At 41.7% G+C, this 27,945-nt stretch overlaps 1 protein-coding gene and 1 long non-coding RNA gene across 4 annotated transcripts in view; one reads left to right on the top strand and one right to left on the bottom strand.

Moving 5' to 3' along the window:
• ZNF475 (zinc finger protein 475) overlaps positions 1-27,945 on the bottom strand; it is an 84,048-nt gene that overhangs the window by 22,469 nt on the left and 33,634 nt on the right. The window contains exon 4 of one of the 3 annotated variants that reach the window (XM_086705566.1): positions 8,480-9,719. In XM_086705566.1, coding sequence (XP_086561692.1) covers positions 8,480-9,511 — 1,032 coding nt within the window. In that variant the 5' untranslated portion in view covers positions 9,512-9,719. Of the gene's footprint in view, positions 1-764; positions 882-8,479; positions 9,720-27,945 lie in introns of those variants that run through there. The other 2 variants (XM_086705577.1, XM_025924815.2) reach the window with 2 other exon arrangements.
• On the top strand, positions 79-3,159 carry LOC147584524 (uncharacterized). Its single transcript, XR_015250637.1, has 2 exons — positions 79-246; positions 2,732-3,159. It is a non-coding gene; the product is annotated as an uncharacterized LOC147584524 (long non-coding RNA).

The raw sequence follows: 27,945 nt of genomic DNA on the forward strand, positions 1-27,945 counted from the left end.
TAAGATTCTGTTCACAGGACAATCGCCTCTGTTTCAATAATGACTTCTTCCAGGTTGTATTGGACTACCTGAGTGAAGTTCTAAGAATCTTGGGAAAGATCCTAGCTGTTGAGCTTAGAATTTGGATTTCTAAGCACTACGTACATCCATCCTGTCATTACGCAGAGACTTACAAAGGATTTACGACTAGAAACTATGGGTGTCTGTTTGGAGCTGGAAGCAGAGAGATGGGAGCAAGAGGTAGAAGTAATCATATGAAGATGTACAAAATTATTTAAGTTGGATTAATTCTTTTGGACTGTAGCTTTGTTCATTTTTAGGCCTACGTAACATTAGAATTTCTCATGTGTGATACTCTCCTCTCACAGACTTTACAGTTAGTATTTTTGTTTCTAGAGGAGCAGAAAGCCACATACTGGGACACCAAATGCAGAGACTATCTAATTTTGTTTTGGTCTTTGGGCTGCAGGAGAGGTAGCTCTGTCATGGTCTCTCCCATCACGTATATAATTGTAATTTGAAGCTTATCTTAAAAAATAGTTATGTTAGCCTGTAATTTGTACAGATGAGCATGGCTCTTCACATTTTTGTATTAGGAAGTGATACATCAATTTTACCGGTGGTGCTGTGGCTTAAAAATTTGTCACTTTCCCCTCACCCCCCACTCAATACACACATAGTCCACCCATGCAGTATACACACACAAAGATTCATGAGGCCTGGTTTCTAGAACCAAGAGGGCAGAAGAAGACTGGTCTGGTTACCTTACAGTTGTGCTTTGTACACCTGAGAGCCATGGGATCCTAGAGTGGTTCTCTGATATGCAGGCATGGTTGGCACCAAGAAAAGATGAAGAAATGGCACATGGGGGGTTGGACATCAGTAGTCCAGCTGTGAACATCATCAGGGGGCAGTTTGTGAGGTCAACACTGGATTTCGTGACATCAGTACAGCTGAGGAGGTGAACTAGGGCCGCTGGAAAGGCTCATAAGGGTACTAATCCCCAGAAGGATCCCACTGAATGTTTTATCTACTGCCTGCCAAGACTTCCAAGTCATTCTTGTGTTTGGGAATCATAGAGGCAAATGGTGCCAGGAGCCTTAGTCTTTTTAAAAAAAATTTTTTTAAGTTGATTTACTTTTGAGAGAGAGAGAGAGACAGAGCATGAACAGGGGAGGGGCTGGGAGAGGGGGAGACACAGAATACAAAGCAGTGGGCTCTGAGCTGTCAGCACAGAGCCCAACATGGGGCTCGAACTCACAAACTTTGAGATCATGACCTGAGCCAAAGACAGATGCTCTACTGAATGAGCCACCCAGGTGCCCCTCCAGGAGCCTTAGTCTTGATTTTAGAAACTCAGTCTAGCTCAAGGCATGAAGAGACAAAGGACTAAGCAGACCCTTCAAATTAACCTTTTTCTCTCTATGCCTTGCTTTCCTATCTGATAGACTTGATTAGCTTGGCTGGTACTTCGTAAAAAAAAAAAGTATGAGATATAAGTGAACAGACTGTAGTTACATCAGTTTCCCACCAGCAGTCTACACACTTGCTTTATCCACATTCAACCTCCTTCGGACATTCACACGTGCCTCCTCCTGAAACCCTGCCCTCCCAGTGGGCGCTGGGATCCCACCCACTGCTGTGGGTTTCTCCTCCAGGCTTCCCACTCGTCCCTGTCCCCTCTCCTGTTTCTTCAGCCTCCCTCACTCCATGGGATCATAATCCTAAACATTCAAATATGGTCTGGACACTTTCATCTTTAAGGAAACCTCTCTTAGCCCAACATCTCTATTTCTACTCCACGCATTATTTCTCTCCTGGTCTTCAGAGCCAAACTTCTCAACACACATCCTGCTGTTACTGGTTCTAGGTGGTTTTGCCTTCAACACCTTTGGCAAGCATGTTTGCTATGTGGCTAACTGGCCACTAGGCAACCTCACCTTAAAAGATAAAATAACAAAAAATACAAGATGGACAGTAAAAAGGGCATGAGGAAACATAAAAACATAATTATTTTATAATTATTAATTTCTTAATTTCATAATTATTAATTTCTTCCTTCATTAAGAGAGGTAACAGTTTGGGACCCCTGGTTGCCTCTGTCTGTTAAACATCTGACTCTTGATGTCAGCTTAGATCATGATCTCACAGTTGGTGAGTTCGAGCCCTACATCTTGGGATTCTGTCTCTCTCTTCCTCTCCCTCTGCTCCTCCTTCACTTGTGCTCTCTCTCTCAAAATAAATAAACTAAATAAACTTAGAAAAAAGAGACGTATCAGTTTTCCAAATACTAGAATGCATATTTGAAAGTGAGCTTTGCACTGCATTGTGAAAGCCTTCTACTCGGTTCATTCTTGGCATATTGTCACATGTCTGTTGATAGACGTTCCAAAGTTCTATGGGAAATGTGTAAGAAATGCTAATGCTATAATTCATTTGTTAGTGGGCTTTGTTACCAATGTCACTGTTATCATTTTCTCGTGTGGTATAGTATAGTATAGTATGCAATCTGCCTTCACACTCTCTTTTTTCCCCCTTCAAGTAAGTTTTATCAGCCTATTTTCTTTCAAGTCTACATATGGTGTTGTTGTTCCCTATTTTAAGACAACATCTATTCGTCAGTGTATAGAGCTTTACGGGGACTAGCTAAGATTTATATAATATAAAATTTGGAACTTTGTCAATGGAGAAATGAAACCAAACTGTCAGCCAGTTATTTTATCTTTTACAGCCAAATTGCCGTACAGCCAATTAGTTATGTGGTGAAAACGTTTGCGGCGAAATGCTTTGGGACAGTGATGTCTATGGTGGAGATGGTCACAGTAGAAACACCAGACATGATCTTCATCATCCACACACTCTGGAATCCTCACCACTACTCTGGATATGTTCTTTCCAAGGCTATAAGACTCAGTCCACACTGACAAATCGAATAGTTATTTTTTGGCCCTCATCCTGCTCCACCTTTCAGCATCCCGCCCTGCCCTCCACATGCTTGTTCGTGACATTTTCTGTAGTGTCTCCAGCCTCTCATTCTCCAGTTCCTTTTCCTTTAGTGTCTCAATGATTTAATGCCTCAGGGCTCGGCCTGGCATCTCTTTTCCCAACTCTCTGTTCATTCCTATGACCTTAAATATACATTAAAAATGCACAAATATATATCCCAGTCCAACCTTCTCTTTTGAGATCCTGACTTCTATATTCAGCCTGACTTACCCACTTAGATATGTCACAAGCACTTTGAATTTGCCGTGTCCAGAAAGGAACCATTGGTCTTAACTTCCAAGAGCCTACCCTGTCTCAAGTCTTCCCATCTTAGAAAATGGCACCAGAGCACTTGCCCAAGCTAGAAGTTTGGGAGCTGTGCTTGACCCCTCCTCAGACCTCCACATCCCAACTACCACCAAATTCTGTGCATATACCTAATCTCTGTCTTTGCTACCAAATGCCTTGGCCAAGTTTTCATCTGCTCTCAGCTGGATCCCTGCAAGAGCCACACAACTGATGACCCATGTCTCCTGGATAGCTGCAGGGACTATGGTGTTTCTACAGCCTCATCTCATTGAGCTCATTGAGCTCTGACCACACTACCTTCGGCCAGAATGTCTCCTCCTCTTATTACTCCCTTCTCCTCACATCTTTCCTCCTGGCCAATTCTTTCTTACAGGTCATGTCTCAGCTGAAATGTCGCTTCCTCCCTGAGGTTTTCTCTAACCGAGATTCTGAATGTCCACCTCCTGTCATTATTCACTGGTATATCACAATTTGCAGCTGTATATTTATTTATATTTATTTCCTATTACTTCCTCTGTAAGAATAAAAACTCCATGAGATCAAGAACTGTGTCTTTTTTATGACTAGATATTTAATACTTAGTCCAATGCCTAACAATATATATTTGCTGAATGAACACACTTCTGTCCACTTTGGCTTACTCAGCAGTCCTAGCCTGGCAGGGTAGCCACACCCAAGTTGTATCCCACACATTTCACACCTCTTAGACTTGAAAAGATAGGGTCTTCGTAATTAGATCTGGCTCTGACACCCACTACCAAACCCACTGTGTAACTTTGGTCAGGTTGTTTAACTTCAGTCTCCCCAGATAGAAGTCAGAAAATAGTATCTGTCTTATGGTAATATTGTGGAATATTAAGCTCCGATCATGAATACATAGTACTGATCATCAAGGTACTCAATAATAAGTTGGTTTCCTTTCTTCCATGCCTTCTTATAAACTCCAAACCCAAAAGATACAAATGTGCACACTCCTTTGAGAACATGTGTCCTGCCCTTCTGAGTCTTTCTGATTATGACATTCCCACTGAGAGTTTTGCCTTTAGAGAATGGAATAGTTAGCCATGGAACAGCACTTATGATATTTAAATCACATATATAATTGTAGCTCTCAATAACTGGGGTTTGTATTCTAAGGGCACTTTCCCAAATGTATGTGGAGTTAACACAAAAAGAATAGCATTTTTCACAGCATAGACACTGTACTTTAAAAGAAAACACCAGATGGCAGCACCAGATGCTAGAGATGGGTCTGATGGGATTTTTAGCTCAAATCTAAGCATCTCTGATGCCAAAGGTAGCTTAACACTACAGAGAGAATGATTTATAGAAATAGATGATTTCCTAAAGAAAAACATGCCTACTTTGTAATATGGTATAGGATTTTCACATCCTATGAGCAAAATTCTAAGAAAATAACTCCAAACATTATCTACCGAATAAAAGGTAATGAGACAAAGGCTTCATTTTGGTTTGCAGTTACATTTAATAAACTGCCGTTCTGTGTTCCCATTAGCCAGAAAAGGCCTGCAGTTGAAGAACGAAATACTATCAGCTTCTAGAAAAGGGCAACATTTTTTTCCAAATATTAAATGCAAGCATTAAAATTTATTCATTCATATGAAAGTAAGGATCAACAATGAGCTCTATTACTGTACACCTCAGCATCGCTTAGGAAAGTGCTTGCTAGGAGAGACAATAGACTTACTAAATAGACTAAAATTCAGTAGATTAAATGCCAATACTAACATTCAAACCGATAATCGATCTGTTTCCATCTTATGCATCCAAATTTTATCCGGGCTTCTCACCACTTTGAAAGTCCTGCTAAAGTAGATACTGCTCATGCAGGCTTTCCCCTGTTTTTGGAGAAAAGAAAGAAAGAGTGATCCTGCTCACGGTACCACGTAAACTGTGGATGCAGCAACCCCAGGTCAGTTCCACCTTTGAAATAAAAATCCCCATCAGGGTTTTATTTCTCTTACATCCTGCTTAGTCTCCTTCCCAGCTTGCCTGTGAGATCAGAAAGGGTAAATTCAGGCCTGTCTTCTGGAAGAGACAATGGACAATTCCAGCCCATACTGTGGTTTCGTGGGCGAGGCGGAGCTAAAGCAAACTGCCCATGGAAGTCTTGGAGAGGAACTCGTCTCAGAGGCCTTTATTTGCGTTTAGATTTGATTGAAGGGTAACAGGAACCCCTGTGTCATAAGAGAACTGAGCCAGTCTATGTTGAAGGAACATTCCGAGCACAGGGTAATTCACTCTGCCAGAGAAACGGTCACTGTTGCCCAACTGGAACGAATGGTTTTCCCAGCACTACGATGAAGGTTCTGAAAAGATTTTTCCTCACCTGAATTCACTACGAGATTGAGCCCCCTGAGAGCCTCAGGCAAGATCGCAGATTCTGATCTGAAGTCGGCTCAAGGATTCTAGAGGAAAACGGCTTTGATTGACAAGAGAAGAAGAGAAACACACATCTGAATTGTGAAAAGAACGGGCCTGTGTCCTGTCGTAGCCAAAAGTCGGCTGTCACAGGCAGATGCAATCCTGAAATCGAACAGTGCACAAAGCAGTGATCTTTATGGGAAGTGGATTATGTCCCATAACATCTCAACTTTAAATGATACAAGGAAGCTGTACTATCTAAATTTTAAATGACACAGGGAAAGAAAAACAACAATAGAACAGGATCAAATCGTAGCCCAAAGAGAAAACCACACTACCCGGGAGAGGTTTCCTGTTGAAAGCACTGTGGAATGGCAAACATCTCTTCTAGGGAAGAAGTAAAGCCCAATGCTCCAAGGGATCTTATGCCTCTCTGAAGCCTACCCATTTTCTCCATTTTAATTAACGCAAGCTTGCTTTAAGTCTGGCAGCTAAAGGGACCCTATGTTGGATGACCTCCCCATGCCCTCCACTAACGCCTGTGTGGTCCCCGAATGGGCCAGCACACATCTGACAGCAATGGGTGCCAGTTTTTCACTGACACGCGCCTTCTCAGGTCTGGGAGCTGGGTGGGTTACGCTGTGACAGAGCCACATCCTGCAGATGCCCTTGTTCTGACGGACTCCCCCTACTTTGATCTAAATGCACGAGTCACCGAGGGCCATCGCTGACCTCTCCTTCTGACATCTCCCCTCCAGATGACTGGGTGAGTCAGGAGGTGTCTTCCTGTGAAGCCGTGGGCCCAGGCCAGCCTCGTTTAGCAGTCGTGACTGACTGAGAACACGCTGTGCTCAGCCTGTTGGCACAGAGTATGTGTTACAACAAGCACAGGATTCCTGACCACACTCTTCCCTATCTTGAGATCTGTACTGAGACCACGGGAAGCAAATGCATACAATCAGGAAACAGGGCTGCAAATCAGAGAGCTCATGGACTTTCTGAGTTGTGGCCCTGAAACACAGATTCGTGTGTTCTCTGAATCCAGACCCCACACGTTCTGGAAGAAAAGCAACAGCTAGAAGATGGGAAAAACAGATCATGTTTATGAGACCAGCCTGCAGCCCATGCCACACTTAAAGAGCTTGGGTTTTGATTTCGGCACAGAAACTAGCCTTTCTTTCTTCAATGTTCACTGGAAAACTTGCTCGGCATCTCTTAGTCTGACCCTTTGGCTTTAGAATCATTGTCTTGGAAACTTGTAAACCAGTAAGTTTCTAATAATTTCATTTTAAACACGAAAGTTATGGAAAAGTACTAGAAGGTTGCCAATATAATGCAATAAAAAAAAAGTAAGCAAGAAAAGTTGCATTAGAAATAAAGGCTGCCTTCTCCACTCCCCCGCCCCCCAATCCTTCTGGTTGAATCCTTTACGATAGCTTGGGTAACCTCAGTTTCCCCAAGCAGTCCATTTAAAGAGTCCCTGCAGGGGCACCTGACTGATTCGGTCAGTAAAGAATGTGACTTTTGATCTCAGGGTCATGAGTTCTAGTCCAAATCTGGGTGTGGAGCCTACTTGAAAAAGAAAAAAAAAAAAAAAAAAGAATCCTTGCAGAGGTGGGGTGTTTTAGTACCAAGCCATGGAGAAAAAATTTTGACCACTTCCTATTTCTCATGATTTGAGATTCTGCAAGGTATGACCCAGAACAGTATACCCACTCCTGGGCTTAAGGGCAGCACATGGACCATGCTGTGTGGGGGGCCACACACATTCTTCCCCAATTCCGGCTGACACTGACACTTCAGGTAAACGATACTTCACCATAGAGGTTGGGGGCCCATGGGCTCATGCTTATTCCCAGTTGCCCAAGTGGGGAGCAGAGTCTCGTATCCAACCCAAATACAGCGTACAGAGCATCAATGGGAGCTAAACCCTTCCCAGAACCATGAACCCACACCTCGTTGCTTTGGAGACTCCCCTGGAGTTAATCTCCTACATATTACAATCGTGTAAGTGTTCAAAGAAAAACATGCTGTATTTGAAGAGCACGTCTATTTCTGCAAGTGCTCCAGTGTTTAATTGTTGCTAAAGTCATTTGGGGCTTTTGACACAGATTCTATTTTAGCAAGATAAACTCAGCATAACCCCGCATTGCCAAAAATGAATTCCTAAGGTAGATGACTAAAATAAACCGGTCATAAATATGGGCCGTTGGAATGGGGATTATATCTCTGCAATGTAGACACAGCATTAATGACTCATTTTCAAATAACAGTCTCTCCCAAGGATTCTTGGGATGAGGAATCAGGGAAGAAAGACATCCATCTCTCTTTCTTTAGGCAGAGCGGAAAAGGACTATAACCCCACCAGGTGGGGATGTTGTCGCATCTACTTGGCCATCAGAGATACAGCCCCTGGGGTCGGACAGGCTGCACAGAGGCAGAAATAAGTCACGGAAAGAAAACATCCGGGGCGCCTGGGTAGCTCGGTCGGTTGAGCGTCCGACTTCGGCTCAGGTCACGATCTCACGGTCCGTGAGTTCGAGCCCCGCGTCGGCCTCTGTGCTGATCACTCAGAGCCTGGAGCCTGTTTCGGATTCTGTGTCTCCCTCTCTCTCTGCCCCTCCCCTGTTCATGCTTTGTCTCTCTCTGTCTCAAAAATAAATAAATGTTAAAAAAATAAAAAAAAAAAAAAAGAAAACATCCTAGGAGTGGGGCATCCTGGGGATCATTTTCTCTCCCTCCCCTGGAGGCAGAATATACCCCCAGGTCCACTCAATGCATCTCACGTGGCATGAGTTACCTTATCAGTCACAGTGGGCACTGCCATGTTCCTTTGCTGCTTGGAATTTGTGGACTCTTTCAGGCCACCTTTCCTCCCTAAGGTCAAATTCTGAATTTTTGGTGCACTTGGTTGAACCCTACAGCTTCTCTGGTGTACCAGAAGGCGGTCTGGGGCAAAGGTCCGGCCGCAATTTGCACAGGGCACCAGCTGAGCTTGACTTGGCTCCTCTTGGTTGGACTGTCCAGTTGGAAGGGGCTGAGGCTTCCGTGGGAGTGGTCGGCGGAGCTCCCTGGGGAGCCGGTCGTTTTCTATTTGCCACTTTTCTAGGCATTTGGGCTCATGAATAGGAAGGGACAGAGTGCCAAATTCCCTACCGCAAATGTAGCAGATGAGAGTCTTTGGTCGGGCTGGGATGCCACCAGCAGCTTTCCTGGCACCAGTCGGATCATCAAAACGGTTGGGGTTTGGTGCTCTGGGCCCCTCATCCTTCGGCTTGCAGCTCCTCTGGTGAACAAGACGACGATCCGGCAAGAATGTGCGGCCACAGGATTCACAGGGCAGCAGCTGAGCCTGGGAACTTTGAAACGCTGCTTCGTTCACGGCCTGAAGATTGTAGGACCCACTGCCCCTGAGAGGCTGTGGTTTGGAGGGTTCTGGCCTCCGCAGGTGTTTGGGCAACTTGCTGTTTTCAATACGCCACTTCTCCAAGCACTGGGGTTCATGAATGGCAATTGATTGGGAGCCAAATTCTCGGCCACAGATATAGCACACCTGGAATCCAGGCCTGCGGGATGGTATCACAGGGGGGCTGTGCGGACTTTCTGACATAATTCTCCTACTGGACCGTTTTGAGAGTATCACTGTTCCAGGTCTTGTCAGAGGTCCTATCTTTATTTTTCCAGCAGGATTGACATGCTCTGTTTCTGGCAAAAGGCTGGAATGGGAGTCACTAGGTAGAACGGCTTGGTCGATAAGGAAGGTGGGTTCTTTAGAATGGTGGAAAGTCTGTTGCAATTTGTTGGAAACCCTTTTTTTCTTTCCTGTTTCCATTAACAAGCAAGTCTTTCTCTATGCTCTGATTTCATGCCAGACCCCTTTTGGGATCCTGGTTACAGCGAAGGTTAGTCAGGTTGGCTGTCCTGGGGTTCCACATTGTTGCCAATACCTTAGTCCCAAAGACCGTGACTCAGAGCTTCATTGCAGGGCAGCAGTCTGGAATGCTGGAAAGTCCTCATTAAACCTCAGATGCTTCCAAGATCTGGGGGGAAAACATAAATCAAGAAGTTATTACACACACACACACACACACACACACACACACACACACACACACATCCCCCTTAGATTGTAAGGTGACAAAGAACAGTAATTTTTTTTTTTTGGACCTAGTATCCTCTTTGGCTAGCAGAGTAACTGGCAGATAAGATTTGTTCAATACATTTTGAAATAAATTTGAAGAAAATTTCCATTATGAATTTTACTGTATAAAGAAGTGTTCTGTCCAAAGAAAGATCAACAGTTACAGTGTATCACAGACACACAGGGCACACACCCACAGGGGCATGGTGGTGAGACCACGGAAGATAGAACCAGCAATCGCGACAATGAGATTAATGAGGCTGTGGGTAATGTAAAAAGACTTTCTTCCACTCCCTTAGGGATTCACAGCTTTTTAGTGCCATGGATCCTTTTGATAGTTCTCTGAAGCCTATGAACCTCTTCTCAGAATAATCATTTTAAAAGCCAAAAATAAAACTCTTACTATTACCAGTGAAACTAATTTTGTTGAAATAATTTATCAAATATTTTTGGTCATGATATATGTAATATTCGAGACATAGTAATATGCCAGACTTAATGAGTGCTCATGAGCCTAAAGTCAAGAGGTCCTGCCAAAGTAGTTCAACAGTGAATATTATGAGGATTATCAGGAAAGCCCCCAGAGTGGGCAAATTTCTTATAACCTACCAGGTTTCCACTTTTCTTTATTGTGGGAATGGAATATGGATAAATTGTGGCCATGTATGTCAAGCCAAGAATGCCACCCAGGCCTTTACCGTTCCTGGTAAAATCTCTGTAGATCTCCCCTGTGATGGACAGGTTGAAATTTTGCTTGAAGTTCTTTTTATAGCTATTGAACTCATTTCCTTGTATTATCCCTATCTCTATCATATCTATATCTATACAGATGGATAATATGGATAATAAAGATTAGATAATACAGATAATATACAATTAGATAAATATCTATTTATATATTATAGTTACATATAATATATTATTATATGTAATATATAATAACCATAATATGGAAGATAGATAATACAGATAATATCTATTATTATATGTAAATATACTTTATATTTATATATTATACTATATATTACATTATATGTATAATTTATTACTTTAAATTATTTTAAATTTAATTTAAATTATTTTAATTATCAATATTAATCATTAATTTATTGTTACAAATAACTGTATATGATTATATGATATATTATAATAGATGTTATCTATCTGTCTTCCAAATAATTTTTATAAAAACATGGCTCATGATTTTCCCAAACATCACGGGCAAAAGGCTAAAGAATTTTTACCTTGGGGAAAAGTATGAGTCAGTTTCACCCAGGGGGAAGATTACTGTCTAAACCCCAGGAAAGATTGCTGTCGGAAGTCTTAGGGCCTTCTGCATTTCTGGAAGGGTGACTCAGGTCTGGCTCTGTGGGTATTACCCACTCCCAACCATGAAGAAAGCAGCAGCTGATCTGAGGCTGGACCCTGTAGACATAGCAGAAGCCTGGGTCCACACAGCACAAGGACAACCTTCTGGTCATGTCAAAACACTGGTTGGGCATTGCATTTGCTATGGGACAAAAAAAGCTGGGAGACCTATGCCTAGTTCCTGTATTTTGGTGCCAAGGAAGGTCTGAATCTTTGCACTTAAGACTATCAGATTGGTTCTGGCACAGAAAACGAAGCTATCTGTCATTTGGACAGATCCTCAGACAGTGATATTAACACGTGACAAAAGAATGTGTTGGCCCCAGAGTAGCCAGCACAGAAAATGAACCTCAGAGAAACAAAATGTGTCACCTGATTGGCACCATCCAAAAAAGAAAGTGGATCTAAAAAAACACAAAGAATGGGGCATCTGGGTGGCTTCGTTGGTGGAGCGTCCAACTTTGGCTCAGGTCATGATCTCTCATTTCAAGAACTCGAGCCCCGAGTTGGGCTCTGTGCTGACAGCTCAGAGCCTGGAGTCTGCTTCGGATTCTGTGTCTCCTTCTCTCTCTGTCCCTTCCCCACTCATGTTCTCTGTCTCTCTCTCTCTCTTTCAAAAATAAATAAAAATTTTTAAAAAATTAAGAAAAACCCACAAGGAATCTAGTACAATTTTATCGGCTCATGGGGGAAATCACCCCAAACCATTGCTTCGGTTGGTTCCAGTATCTTGTTGGACCAGTATCCAGGTCCTTGACAACAAGGACCCCTTGTTTTCATTTTCCATTTTCCTTCATACCCGGAAGTTGCAGACAACAAAAGGACTTAAGGAGGCAGGAAAAATCAATGCAATTAAATAACCTTACTCCCCCTAAACTTGCGCACAGTCTCTATCTTTTCTTTCTCTCTCTCTCCCTCCCCCCACCCCCCACACAGCTCCCAGCCAATCAGAATACTGGGAAGGCCACCTAACTTGCCTCAACAATTCCCGTCTCTTTATGATCAGGTAAAAGAACTAATACTGAACACCAACTAGGCAACAGATAGTGCACTAATTTTTATACACATAATTTCAATCAATTCTCAAATGAGGCAGGTATTGTTTCAGTTTTATAAACCGAAGACCCTGTGACTCAGAAAAGGCAAGTAACTTGCCCAAGACAGTCAGTGTTCAAGTGACAGAACTGGGGACCAACGCCAGCTCCCTTTGGCTCCAGGAGTCGGCTCTTTCCATGATTCACTCTGCTGAACATTCCACCCACTGAGCTTCTTCCCTGTTTTAATGTACAATTCATATGTCTCATGGGAAGGTAACTAAGCTTTCACCAGGCTTTATGTTGCCCTTTAGGAGAAGGAAGAGAGAAAAGGGAGACGGTGAAGCCTTGGAGACGGAAAAAGCAGGAGAGAGAGACTGGGGATACTGGGGACAGTATTTTTCCTGAACCAACAGGGGTCATTTTATTTTGCTGGAACTGGCTTTCTCGATGACATTTTCCCCCTGCATGATATGCAATACAGATCTTTTTCCTAATCTCACCAACATCCCTGAGAGAAATCCACATTACCACACAGGCGTGGGGATGGGGAAGGGGTAGTTGGGGGACAGTGAGTGCAGGGGGAAAGCAAAGGCTGCCCCAAGAGGCCAGAGGTGTTCTCTTTGCAGCCACTTCACCATTTTGATTAGGAATGTATCTTTCTGCAAGTGGACATGTTTGCACTGGAGATACTTTGGAGCAAACATGAGAGCATCATCAAATTCCTAACTGTATCTTTCTTTTTTCTTTTCTTTTCTTTTCTTTTCTTTTCTTTTCTTTTCTTTTCTTTCTTTTTTTTTTTTTTTTTTTTTTTACCATCTCTTTCCTCCCTCAATGTCCTCCTGAAATTTCTGTCTTATTGTGATTAAAGGTATCAAAAAAGGAAAGAGGAGGTAGCTGGAAGCCAGTGAAATTTTGGGGACTGGCGGAGTCAAATGGAGAAACTTAGGAAGTTTCCGTCATTGATTCTGACAAGGTGTAGCATGGCCAGATGCTCTCCCCTATATGTTAGTTCTAAGGGCCAAATGAGTGGAAAATACTAAATGCATATTCTTGAATCACTTAAGAAATTGGCTTGCCATGCAGTCACATCATAAAGCAATGTTGCTAGTTTATAAAGAGAACTACTTTGCAAAGCCAGCCAGCTTTACCCCAAGCAGCCGTGGAGAAATGTTCACTCCAGTTGGTCTGAATTATTCATTTTGACCATATTTGCACATAGGATATTCAAGGAATGCCTTGGAAGGCATCACATTTTATCAATATGATGCCATTTTTCCATGCCCTTTGGGGTTCACAGGAAGGGAGGGACACACTGACAAAGATGAATATAATAACCATGGAAATCCAAACCTATCTTGGCATAAGAAGGTGTTTCCCTATAAAAGAGGGGAAAGAGCACAACCCAAGAATTAAATCTTTTTTTTTAAAGTGTAGTCTTTTGAAACAAAATAAATATAAGTGATGCATAACCCCTTCCCTGTTAGTATAGAATCCAAATTCTTTAAATGTACAAACGAATAAATAAGAAAGATGGAGTTGAGCTGATGCTGGCTCTGAGCAAACTTGTAAAATAGAGGAGGTTTGTCTTTAATATCTTCCATCCACCTCATTCAGCAGGCTCCATTCTCCCCTGCCTGGTGCCCTAAAATGCTTGCCAGTCTTCCTTCCTTTGGAAATCTAGCTTTCAAAAGGGAGCCGATAGACTTATTCACACCAAGGCTTATGACTGATGCGATAATATCCCTCCCACAGTCTGGCAAAGATGATTATTTCCCCACCAGTAGTTATTCTGCCCAACTTCCTCAAATTAAGAGAGCCCCCATTCTTAGCTGAGCACATGATTTCCCAGGTAAGTCTGCAGGTCCCTTTGCAGTATTGTGTAAGACTTGTAAGAACACTTTCTGAAAGGAAGAGACACAACCTTCTCCTCTTCCCTTCCTTCATACTGATGCTTAAAACACAGAGGTGATGGCTGGAGCACTAGCAGCCATCTTGGACCAGACTACATTCACGTGACCCTTGACATGACAGAGCACAGACATGTATGGACTTGAGTTTCTGGTAAAGGTGGAGCCATCATAAAACTCTCGAGTGTCACCCTTGGTCTTTATTTACAGAAGAGAAATAAATGTCTACTTGTATTGTAGCCACTTTTAAATAGTTTTCTACTTGCATGAAATCTATAATTAAAGCCTAATTCTAATGAGGTACAGTTTTATTTTATTTTATTTTATTTTATTTTACTTTTTATTATGAAATTTATTGTCAAACTGGCTTCCATACAACACCCAGTGCTCATCCCAACAGGTGCCCTCAATACGCATCACCCACCCTCCCCTCCCTCCCACCCCCCATAAACCCTCAGTTTGTTCTCAGTTTTTAGGAGTCTCTTATGTTTTGGCTCCCTCCCTCTCTAACCATTTTTTTTTCCTTCCCCTCCCCATGGTATTCTGTTAAATTTCTCAGGATCCACATAGAAGTGAAAACATATGGGATCTGTCCTTCTCTGTATGACTTATTTCACTTAGCATCACACTCTCCAGTTCCATCCATGTTGCTACAAAAGGCCATAGGTCATTCTTTCTCATTGCCCCATAGTATTCCATTGTGTATATAAACCACAATTTCTTTATCCATTCATCACTGGATGGACATTTAGGCTCTTTCCATAATTTGGCTATTGTTGAGAGTGTTGCTATAAACATTGGGGTACAAGTGACCCTATGCATCAGTACTCCTGTATCCCTTGGGTAAATTCCTAGCAGTGCTACTACTGGGTCATAGGGTAGGTCTGTTTTTAATTTTTTGAGGAACCTCCACACTGGTTTCCAGAGTGGCTGCACCAGTTTGCATTCCCACCAACAGTGCAACAGGGTTTTCATTTCTCCACATCCTCTCCAGCATCTATAGTCTCCTGTTTTGTTCATTTTAGCCACTCTGACTGGCATGAGGTGATATCTGAGTGTGGTTTTGATTTGTATTTCCCTTTTTTTTTAATTTTGAAATTTATTGATACAGTTGTATTTTAATAGTTGTCTTTGGCCTAGCACAAAATGAATTCTAACAGCAATATTTTAACTTCAGGACCTTCTTTTTTGATGAGAGAATTTTTTTTTTTTGAGAGAGTACATGTTTGGGGACAAAACTGACTTATTAAATATATACTTTTTCCTGAAAATCAGAAATAAAAAAAATTGAAAGTGTAAACATGAACCAGTGGTTCTGAAGAAATTGGTTCACAATCCCCCTTTCCTAGAATTATTTTTTTGGGAACAAAGTTGAATCACATATTTTGCTTCAGGAAAATAAAAACTTATTTTTTCCATGAGCTTTCAAAGGAACAAGAAGGCCATTGTTTTTTGTTGTTGTTGTTATTGTTTTTTTTTTTAAAGGTTTATTTTTGAGAGAGACAGAGCTCAAGCAGGGGAGGGGCAGAGAGAACTGGAGACACAGAATCCAAAGCAGGCTCTAGACTCTGAGCTGTCAGCACGGAGCCCAAGCCAGGGCTCGAACTCACGAACCGTGAGATGACCTGAACCGAAGTTGGATGCCCAGCTGACTGAGACACCCAGGCGTCCCTCTGTATCTCCTCCTTGAAGATCCAATTTTCAGCTCCATAAGGCACTTCTTCAAAGTTTCTAGGTTCTGATAACTTAGAAAAACACAGCCACAGGAGAGATGACAGAAGAAGAAAAAGAAAGGAAGAAAGAAAGAAAGAAAGAAAGAAAGAAAGAAAGAAAGAAAGAAAGAAAGAAAAACACAAACAGGCAATAAATCTCTTCCTTTGATACTTCAGCCCTAGGAATGGTAGCTGTTGCCTCCTTCATTTAGTAGCGTTCTCTTTTTACCCTGCTGGTTACTACCTATAACAACTTCATTCCTGGTTAACAATCTTTTTATGAAATTCTAGTTAAATAAGTGGTATGGTTTCTGTCTCCTGACTGATATAACCACCCTTAGAATATAAGTAATAAAAATCTGTGATATTCAAGCTGCACATTACCTCAGGATTGCAGCCAATATAAACTCAAATGAGTTCTTTCATAGCATCTCAGAAAATCATACGGTATGCATCTTAACATCCAATCCTCAACTTATTCAGACCACTGAAAACCTATTTTTGTAATGGTTCCACCATCATTGTGCTTCAAGAGCTAGAACATGTTTGCTTTTCCATTTGTGACTAACAGAATTAAACCAAAAGAAGAAATTCGCCATTTAGGCATTTTTCTTCATTTTATATGATAATCTTCAGCAGCTGACGGCCCAGCCATAAGGCCAGCACTGCCACATAGGGAGTCGCATTACAGTGACCCCACTCATAGATGAAAGACGACCAGCTGACTCGGATTCTCTGCACTTCCTTCTGTGTAGCATCTGGGCCAGTAGCACATACAGTCCTCAATAATTCTCATGTGAATGACAAAAGATTCTAAGGTGAGAGCCACTGGGAACTGGGGGTGGACTGTTTTGGGAAAGACAGAAGCAGCACTGGAAAGGTGAAAAATGAAACCACTTTCAGAAAAGCTATTTAGCCTGAGGTTTATAGGGCTTTAAGGGAATCTGGCTGTCCACGTGGGCATTTCCAGGGTGATTTTGAATAGTTAATGAAAATTTACCCTTCCTTGTCTTTCCTTCACTGTGAAGCATTTTCAACCAAGAAGTAAGTTTCTTCACCTTCATTCAGTCTAATTATCAGGTGTAGACATAATAGTCTATGGTGTTGGGAAAGCTATGCAAACAGAAAATGGGAGAAATACACTCTTTACACTTCTAAGTAGAGCCTTTGGTAAGGACATTTTATGTTGTTAAGGCTCATAATATCACCCTATGAAGGCTATTGTTAGATTGAGCCTGTAATTTTCACTCTATATTGAGTTTCCAAATCACAGAGTACTCGAGTCACAAATGCCACACAGGTATGACCATGTAATTGTAATATTGTCATTTGGAGTGGTAGAGAACTGGTTATGGAAACCATCAGTCTCATCACATCAGAATCCTATCATGTGTAGAAATTCAAAGGGTAGGCAAAAAAAAAGGGGGAGGGAGAGGGAGTCAGGCTGTGGAATAATAAACAAATATACAAACTATCTTTTCTGAAATTTGGAGTATTTCTATTCTATTCCAAATAGCTCTTTATCAATACTTTAAAAAAGGGTTGATAAGCCAAATCCAGTCCACAGATAAGTTCCTTTTGGCCTGCTTAGAGTTAAAAATGTTTGAACTGGGTGCAATTGTTTTAAAATTGGGAGATGTCACACAAATCAGGATTTTGGTTTCCTTTGAGAAAGTGGAAGATCTGGCCATACAGAGTCCATATTCCAACGTGGCAACAACCAATATAAACATATGGAATAAAGGCCATGCCTATAGGTCAGACTGCTAGTTTTCACTCTTCCAAAGTTTCTCATCAGCCCCTTGATTTATTTATTTGCAGTTCATTCTTGATTCTCAAAGGCATTTGACTTCCTGACTATTTGTGATCCTTGCTATAAAATGTCCCTTTCCCCTGTTTTCCTCCTCAACTAAATGTTTGAAAATCCCTTCAAGGAGCACTTGTTCTCAGTCAACTGGGAATCCAGTTGAAGTCTCCTCTATAGGAGATATTTGCTAAAAACATGACATATTTATTGGTAAAAATTCAGAAACGAAGCTTCGTAATGACAGCAGAGAGAGGCGGAAGGATTTATTTCTAAGAGAAGGGAATATCCAAAGGGAAAAGAAAGAACCAGTGACCTGAGGAGGAATTTTCAAACATTATTGGAGGGTCATAGGAAATGATGCATCTACTTTCAGAGAGAAAAAAAAAAAATCAAGCAGCCAGTGTTTAGATCAGCCACAGGAGAGATGATAGAAGAAGAAAAAGAAAGAGAGAAAGAAAGAAAGAAAGAAGAAAGAAAGAAAAAAAGAAAGAAAAACACAAACAGGCAATAAATGTGTTTGGAGACCATCTGAACTTTTTGGAGGCACTCCCATAATTACTTAGTTACCATTGATATAATAAGAGCTACTCTTCTGCTTAAGCCAACGATTCTTGATTTACCGTTAAATGATTCCTCAGATGAAGAATGTTGGATGGCTTCAGTTATTAATCTAAAGAAAGAATCAGTCAAAAGAACATCAACAAGCCATTAACAATATATTGCTGGACTTCCAAGATTTGGGCTGGAAATATGTCCTAAGAGAATTATGCTTCCTTGTGCGGATTACAGAATCTGGCACACTTTTTCTTTCTGACAAACTGGCCTTTTTGTCAAGTACCACCTATAAATTAGTTTGAACTGAAAATGTTTAAGAACGGCATGGCAATTCCTTCTCAACCTAGAATGAGATATCAGATATCCATCAAGGGTCTCAAGTTGATGTATTATGATAAAACAGTGGGGGAAACGACAGATACCATTTTATTATTTAAAAATTGCAACTAGATGCACGTGTCATGTTGCCCCTGTCATGTGATACGTTTGCACAGAGTTCCCACTGTCTTCATGTACATGATTTATTGTCTCGGTGTGCTACCTCAGTGTGGTATCTTTGGCCCACACTTACAAGCCACAGAGTGGTAGTATCAGAAGGGTAGTCACTGGATTCAGTGGGTCCAGGTGGAAATAAGCACAAAGAAGAACACAGCTGGCTTTGAAAGGGGGTACTTGGCCAGGGGAGTTTGGCCGATGAGAGATGGGCTTCACTGTATCCTGGAGGAACCTTTTCTTAACCACATCACCCATTGACCAGACAACAGGCAACAGCCTTAGCACCACCCACCTCCGGGAGGTTGGTGCCTCCCAGAGCCTGGCTGACACTTAAATTGATCGTCATTACCATTCATTGCAGACATCAACACCCTTTGTCAATGCTCTCTCCACCCAAAGCTATTTCTGAGGAAAGTCCCTGGGAAGAATGTCAAAAACAGGGCCGAGCCCAGGAGGCAGGCTGGGTTTCTGCTGTGTGTGTCATGAATGTGCCTCTATTTTCTGATATGCTCAGCATGACTTCCCTGGTGATGCCTCTGGAGACCCAGGGATTTATGTACAAGCTTAAGGCTGTTTCTGAACGTGGGCTCTTTGTTGCTGTTCTCCCCACATTTCCCATCCTCCTATGTAAATAAGTCATCAAAAAGCTATTGTTGGTCAATTTGACATCTCTGACTCATGAACAAAGCACTCTTTCACAGGCCAGATGGTTTGAGATCCCTGATGGTTCAGCCCTTCATACAACAACCTTTCATTGCTCAGGAATCTTACATGGGATATCCCCTGTTGAAGGAAACCACTAGAAGGCGTCTCCTGGTGTCTAAGAGGAACTTGTCCATCCTCTCTGTTCCCAGAGCCCAGGCCAATCATGAAATGTGGTGACAGCTCTTTATTTGCAAACCTTCTTAGCTTGTAGTTTACGTTTGTTGGTGGTTTAAAATTTACTGAAAGCCTCCTTCCACCCACACCCAGTAGTAACTATCAGACAGTAAGAAGGTCAGTGTATCAACTGCTTTATTTTGTTTTCCTTTAGTGAACAAAAAGAAGACCAATGAAGATCAGAAATATCAGCATATTTGATTAGAAGAGTTCAATTTAGGGGCACCTGTGATGAGGGAGCATAAGGCAAGCTGAGGACAAAGCACAAGCTATCACCTTCCCCCGCCCCCACTCCCTGTGCGATATCTATGATATTTCTCAAGCACTCCTGGCTGCCCAAGAACAAAGGAAAGGAAAGAAAACAAATGGTTAAACTGATAGAGATCACAGTCATGCAGGACATGAGTCTCCATGAGTTTACAAATGTCTTAATGAATTACAAGAAAAAGGCAACCTTATCAATAGCCTAATCTCCAGAAACCTGTAGATTCAGTTTCCTGGAGCCCTAATGTCATCCTCCCCTCTATAGTGATGTGGGGAACAAAGGCAAGAAGGAAACGGCAGGCAAAATTAAATTTCTTTATAACATGCAGCCCACTGACAAATACTTGAGGCAAATACAAAGTAGGATATTTCTCTAGGAACCCCCTACTGTCATAATGTAAATGCCTTACTAGAGGGAAAACAACCTTAGCTTGACAATATCAAGGGATCAGGTATCTTAGGAGTCATCTTTAGCATACCAAAGTCCCACTTTTGCCTCCCTTTTGCCTTTATCTCCCCCAGCTCCATAGCATATCACCAGTCTATCTTCACCACCGCAGGGCAGCTCCTTCCACTCACAGGTCCTGTCCCCATGCTTTAAAAAAATCACCTTTTTGCACCAAAGATGTCTCAAGAATTCTTTATCGGCCATCGGTTCTGGATCCCCACCATTCCAAAACCTCATTACCTGGGTGGCTCAGTCAGTTAAGCAACTGACTCTTGACTTTGGCTCAGGTAGTGATCTCACAGGTTCATGAGATCAAGCCCTGCTTGGGGCTCTGCACTGACAGCATGCAGCCTGCTTGGGATTCTCTCTCTCTCCCTCCCTCTCTCTCTCTCTCTCTCTCTCTCTCAAAACAAAGAAACAAATATTTAAAGAAAAAAGTAAAAAGAAGAGTTCAATTTAAAGTCAACTCTGTGGTGTTGATTTTTCCTCTTTCTTGTGTTTTCAACAAGCTCTTTCCCCACCTTCTGTGCTTTCTTACCTTTTTTTTCATTGCTTCCACTGTCTGTCTGTCTCCACTTTAAGTCTGGAAGAGCAATCCAACACAATAAAGAGAAGGTGCTGTTGGGTAGGGTGTCCCGTGGTTGACGCCACTGCTAATTTGCTCTGGAGACATGACTCAATGCTTACCACTACAAGATTGTGGCTTATATTTTCATTCTATTATATTCTGGAGAAAGCAGGATTAGAAATGATAAGCCCGATATAATCAGACAAGTCCTCAAAAGTGGAAATCCTTTCCCTTAAAGAGTTTGGACAACCAAAGAAGAAAGCACCCCTTCTGGCCAAGGTTGACTTCAAGCCGGGAAAAAGAAGCTATGTGGCCAAAGAATGTGTGTGGCCTCTAGAAGCTGGGAGACCAAGGAGACACAAGGCCTCCAAAAAGGGCTCCCCAAAATGAACACAGCTTGGCAACACTTGTTGGACTTCTGACATATGGAACTATGAGATAGTGAATGTGGGTTGCTTTAGCCTGCTAATTTTATTGTATTTTGTTACAGCAGTAACAGAAAACTAAAGCACCACAACAGAAAGAGATCAGCATTGTGAATGCAGACTTCTGCAAAAATGTTGCTTCCCCTAATTTTGCCTGCACCATGACCCAGAACCTTAATAGTCAGTTCAGAGTCACCCAGCTCTAGTCTCCACTGGAAACAGCCCTGGGGGGGATTCCATCCCAGGGGCCACGATAAAATGCCCCATGTGGCCCTCTAGAATGAGAATTATAATACAATTCACTCTATGGTAACAAAGGCATAAATATTCACATAACATTAGACAGCAGAGTCCAGTGTCTCTTTGTACCTCTGGTGAGGACCCTCAACCAGTGTGACTGGTTGTGAAATAATCTTATCAGATTTGGCATTCTCTACAGATTTCCTGTCCACATGCCAAGCTTGTTCTCCCCTTTCCTCTTTGACTGTATTCTTTGTCTTGGCCTCTGCATGTTTTTCTATCAGGTAGAGTCTTTACTGACCGTTTTCTTCAGAAAGTGCTCGTGGCTGACTGGCTCCATTTCTTGTTGAGGGAGTGCTGTGTACATGATAAGGGTTCCCTTCTCTCTTTTTAATGGTGTTGTCAGGACCACAACCAGTCTTCTCAAATAATTGGACCTTTCCTAGGTGGAAAGGTCACTACCAGTTTGGATTCTGAGCTGAAAAGCCATTTCTGTTTTGCAGAGTGATTTCCTATTGCAAATTGTAGGGTATCAGATTATGCCACATTGGCATATGGATTATTTTGAGGTGAAGGCAACTGGGAAGAAGCAGATATAAGGGAAGCAATCTGCCCTTCCTCTATTTGCCTAAAAGGACATAAATTTGTAAAGATGTCTCTCTTTTCCAAACCAGGAAGGGCAGAACTCATCAAAGACAACTCTAGACTCTTGTCAGCTCAGAGGCTAGCATCAAGAGTAAGATATGTAACATCACTAAATAGCCTCTATCTTCCATTAGTTTCCCCCATATATTTACCTTCCTATAGTCTGTTGCCTCTAAAAGCCTAAATCCCTTTTTGTCTTGTCACTTCACCACAAATTTATCATTCTTTTTTAAGTTCCTTTATAGATTTCAAACTCTGACCAGCCGGAGAGTTACTCATCACTGAGTCTTCTCGTGTGGATGTGGAATGTGCATGTTAATATACTTTGTTTTTATCTTGCTAACCTATCTTTTGTCAGTGTATTTTGCAGTCCCCGTCACCGAGCCAAAAAAGGTAGAGAAACTTTTTCCTCCCCTACAGAGCCCTAGCTCAAAAAGGATTCCCCAACATGCCGCACCAATGACATTTTCTGTGTAACCCCATTAAATGGCATCAATAGTTCACAGCCATTATGGGTTAGCCATTTAAAACCCAGTGTATATGTACTACATAAACATGAGAAAAGCAAAAACGAAATTTGGAATATACTGTACAAACAGCCCAAGAACATTGGAGATACTGCCTGTAGTGCTCAGAAAAAAAGAGGTAGATTTGATTTTAATAAAGAGGTGAGACTATTTTGTCAATAATTGAGTCATATTTGGAACTTCTCTACTGGTAGAAGAGGGTCACAGCAGGAAAAGCACTGCAGTAACATGATGTAGTCACCCAAAATATGGGACATCCCCTCATGTTTTCTGGGCTGTGTGCTCCTTACAAAGAAGACCTACTCAGTAAATTAGCCTCAGAGGTGTTGCTTAATGCAGTGGTGAACAACCATTGGTCTGCTTTATCCTTGTGTCCCCAGACCTTAGTTGTGGCCATATAATCTGCTGCTGAATCAGGTCTCCCTCAGTCTACATTGATGTGATTGACTATTTGAATCTAATTGTAGAAGTTTACATTTTCCTAGGTGCATTTCACCCCATTTGGTTTGATCACATTGTGATTCTTTTTTTTTTTTTTTAAATTTTTTTTTTTCAACGTTTATTTTTTTTGGGACAGAGAGAGACAGAGCATGAACGGGGGAGGGGCAGAGAGAGAGGGAGACACAGAATCGGAAACAGGCTCCAAGCCATCAGCCCAGAGCCTGACGCGGGGCTCAAACTCACGGACCGCGAGATCGTGACCTGGCTGAAGTCGGACGCTTAACCGACTGCGCCACCCAGGCGCCCCACATTGTGATTCTTTAAAATGTATTTTGTTATCTCGATGTTAAGAATTAATGTTAATGTTAGGTCTGAAGATGACATGATGATTATATATATTTTTTTAATTTTTTATTTTTGTTAAAAAAATTTTTTTAATGTTTATTCTTGAGACAGAGAGAGACAGAGCATGAACGGGGGAGGGTCAGAGAGAGGGAGACAAAGAATCTGAAGCAGGCTCCAGGCTCTGAGCTGTCAGCCAGAGCCTGACACAGGGCTCAAACTCACCAGGAAGCCCTGATGATTTTATTATTAACTGCTATTTCTATTAAGATAATTACAGATTCACAGGCAGTTTTAAGAAATAATACAGAGATCCCTCCTGCCCTTGTCCAGTTTCTCCCAATGGTAACACTGTACAAAATTATACTATAATATCTCAACCAGAATATTGATATCGATACAATCCACTTTTATCTGTGTTCATCAACTACATGTGTGTGTATTAAGCTCTATACAATTTTACCACCTATGAACATACGCACCTACAGCCAAGATACTGAACAGTTCCAACATTACATGTGATCTCTCCTGTTACCAATTTATACCCACCTCTCTCTCTCCCACCATTCCCTCCAAGTCCCCATCTCTTACTCCTAGACATCACTAATCTGTCCTCCATTTCTATAATTTTTCATTTAAAAACGTTCTATAAACAGGATCAAGTCCAAGTGCCTGGGTGGCTCAGCCAGTTAAACATCCAACTTCAGCCAAGGTCATGATCTCAGGTTTGTGAGTTCAAGCCCCATGTTGGGCTCTGTGTTGACAGCTCAGAGCCTGGAACTTGCTTTATATTCTGTGTTTCCCTCTCTCTCTGACCCTCCCCTGCTTGCACTCTGTCTCTCTCTCTCTCTCTCAAAAATAAATAAACATTAGATTTTTTTTTTTTTTTTTTTAGAAAGGGATCATGCTGAATGGAACCTTTTGTGGTTGGCTTTTTTCTCTCAGGGCAATTCCTTGCAGATCTATCTAAGTTGCTGTAGGTATCAATAATTAGCTGCTTTTAATGACTGAGTATGATTCTATGGTATGTAGGTACCATAATTTGTTTTACCTGTTCAAGAACATTTGGGGTCATTATAGTTCGGCTATTACAAATAAAGTTACTATGAACATTTGTGCATAAAATAACAATGTCATTTGAGCTGGTTCTTGAAAGAAGGAGAGGATTTAGATAGGAAGGGAAGACAGAAAGACATTTCCAGCTGACAAAGACAGAGGCATATGCAAAGGTGTAGGAATCTAAAACAGTACGATGTGCTTGAAGAATTGTGGGACTTTGGTTTGCGGCGGGACGGACAGGCTATGTATGGCACGTGTGAAGATTTCTGGAGGAAGCGTTTGAGTGTGTGTATGCCTATAAGCAGACGGGTATATAATTAGGTGTGAGGAGATGTGTGTGTGTATGGGTGAGTGGGTACATGAGTGTGAGTGTGTAGATGAATATTAGCTGGTGGGGGTGTGAGGATGGGTGTCAGCAGATGGGTGGGATTGTACGTGGGTGGGAACATGGCATGTGAGTGCAGGAACGTGGAGAGCTGATAGTGAGTGTGTGTATATGAGTGTGTAGATAGATATGAGTGAATGAGTGTGGGTTTGTACATGGGTACGAGTGAACGGATGTGGGTGTATGGATAAAGGAATGGATAGGTATGATGTGAGTGTAGAGACATATGTGAGTGTGTGAACGGATATGAATTGTTAAGTGTGGTACGTATATGAGAGCACATGTGCGTTTAGATGAGTATGAGTGGTTGGGAAGTGTGGATAGGTGTGAATGGATGGGTGTGTGTAAATGGTTGTGTATATATGAGTTGGTAAATTAATGTGTGTGTGTGTGTGTGTGTGTGTGTGTGTGTGTGTGTAGATGGGTAGTAAGACGTGGGTGAAAAGGCAGAGGGGAAAAATAATAACAGATTTAAGTAACAGGAAAGGTAATTTGAAAACAAATTATGAAAAGCACTATAGTTAATTTCAGGAAATCTGATTGCCTTATAGGAAATGAGAACCCTTTATAGATTTTCTTATAACACATGCAACACATGATTGAAAAAAGATCTTGAATAACGAAATCTGGAGAATATCAACACTTCATACCTAAGGACTACCCAAAGGAAGTTCTTTAGTTTCCTAAAAGGATTCACCACAGAATTTTCTCTAAAGGCAAACATTTAGTAGGAAAACAGATCGCTTTGATTTACAGAATGTGATGTGCACCTAACATTTGAGACTATGTGTAATACACAAAGCCAGTTTTGTAGGTTTCCTCCAAGTCTCAAAAAATCTGTTTAATGTTGTTTCAAATAGTTTCCTCCATGTCCCACCTTATGTTACTATGTAGCTGACATATGTCTAAATATTTCTGTTAAAATTCTGTGTGGCCTGTATCTGGTCATTTAGATCTTAATTTTGCCACTATCACATCTGTGGAAAAAACTTCAAGCTAACTGTGAAATCCACTGGTAAGGTCTTATTTGCTGAACAAAAGAAGAAAAAGTAGCTTATAGCAAAGACTCAGGTAATACTCTGTTAGTCTCCACTCCAAAGTACTTTCTATGTACCCCTCCTATAAATTCAGACCCGGTTGAAATCTAGCTCCAAAATGCTTATCAGTTGTGGAATCTTGGGATATGTAACTTCTCAGTGTCTCAGCTACATCTTATGTTTAGTGGGATAATAACACCTTCCATAGTTATCGTGAGGATTAAAAGTAAGATAAAATGCTTAGCATGAAGTGTGGTAGGTGGTAAGTATGTTATCATAATTGTCACCATATGGCTTTAATGCCTGTCTTCTTCTCCATATTTTCATAAACTCAGCATGTGAGAAAATGTAATTAGGAGACTAACCATAGATTTTTGAAATCATTCTCCTTTCACTAAGATATTCTGAGGGATTCCAAAGTTTCTATTCTTTGGCCAACTCAAATCATATTGTGTTCACATTTTATTCAAAGACCTTCCAACCTGCAATCCTGCAAAGGAAAGCAATACTGAAAAGTCAATATAGGAGCACATTCTCTCCCATTATCAAATCAAATCAGTATGAAATATGTGACTCGACTCCCCATCCCCAATCAGGGCAGATTGGAACAGAGCTGGGTGCTGGCCAAAAAGCTGCCAATCTGTAAGCCCACTGACAAGTCTATGAAATGGTGTGGTATGAAAAGAAGAACGGATCCAATCACATTCCCCTCTTGGGGAAAATAACAGTAATGGTTGCTAAAGCAGAGAGGTCACTGAGAGAGAGTGACATATCACAACAAATTAATGATACCTAAGAGGAAGGCAGAATAAAGGGGACAGGGGTGACTGTGGGTGGAAGAGAGTAGAGTTGGGAACAGGCTGATGACAGGACACTCAGAGCTGACAGCGCTACGTGGGCACAGAAGACACGTGACGTTCTTTACTCTTTACATCTTACTCTACGTTTAGAGAATATCTGTGCTCCTGGAATCTCATGGTATTCCTATCGGATACAAGAAGAAGCTTGGGCCGCCATGTCCCAAATTAGAAGTGAAAACTACATTCAGACATTATCCCTGTCAATCATGTCAGGTATGAAAGGAAGCAGTCACCTCACAGGTGGAAAAGTGATGACGAGGTCTGGTTTGCCGAGCCCGACTGTGGACCGGCCTCTCTCTCCACCTTTCTTAAAAAGAGAAGCAGGCTGTGGTCTCTAGTTCTCCTCAGACTTTTCAACAATTCAAGAAAGAGACCAGATGAACGTCGAGCTGAACACCCAATGGGGAAATATCACTCTACTCAGCAGAAATCAAAAGAGCTTGGTTGAGAAGTTCCTTCGATTTTCCTCTAGAATTCTGAAACTTTATGAAAAATTGCCTACTAATTATTTTGGTGTCTGGGCCAGAGAACAGATTCTACTCAACTCTCTGGCTAGTAAGTCCCCTGGAACAGGTAGGTCTTGTGCTTCCTGCGGCCTAGTTGTTAGATTCTCCTGTATTTCCAAGCACATGTGTCCTTCTAATAAATGCACCACTGTCTCAGGCACTTGGATGTGGTAAGAAGGCCTGCCTGGACCTGGATTTATTTAATAATTCATTCAGTGCAGAATGCTGCCTCTGGCAGTAGACTCCAGAACAGATATTTTGTGACATAATTTCTGTGTTCCCATCACCACCACCACCAATAACACATTATTCATTAGGGATATTTCAAAATAGCCCTACCCTTCCAGCCATGAATTAGGCTAATTTTTACCGTATGTTTACTTTGATTATGTATGGTTAAGATTTTATGTCAGTGGTACCTGGGTGGCTCAGTCGGTTAAGTGTCTGACTCTAGATTTCAGCTCAGGTCACAATCTCCGTTTTGTGAGTTCGAGCCCCACGGCAGGCTCTGTGCGAACAGTGCTGAGTCTGCTTGGAATTCTCTTTCTCGCTCACTCTCTCTCTGCCCCTCCCTTGCTTGAGCTCTGTCTCTCTCAAAATAAGTAAATTAAAAAAAAA

The sequence above is a fragment of the Puma concolor genome, chromosome A1 (genome assembly GCF_028749965.1).
Source record: "Puma concolor isolate L17-30 chromosome A1, mPumCon1.1.hap2, whole genome shotgun sequence".
Classification (NCBI taxonomy): domain Eukaryota; kingdom Metazoa; phylum Chordata; class Mammalia; order Carnivora; family Felidae; genus Puma; species Puma concolor.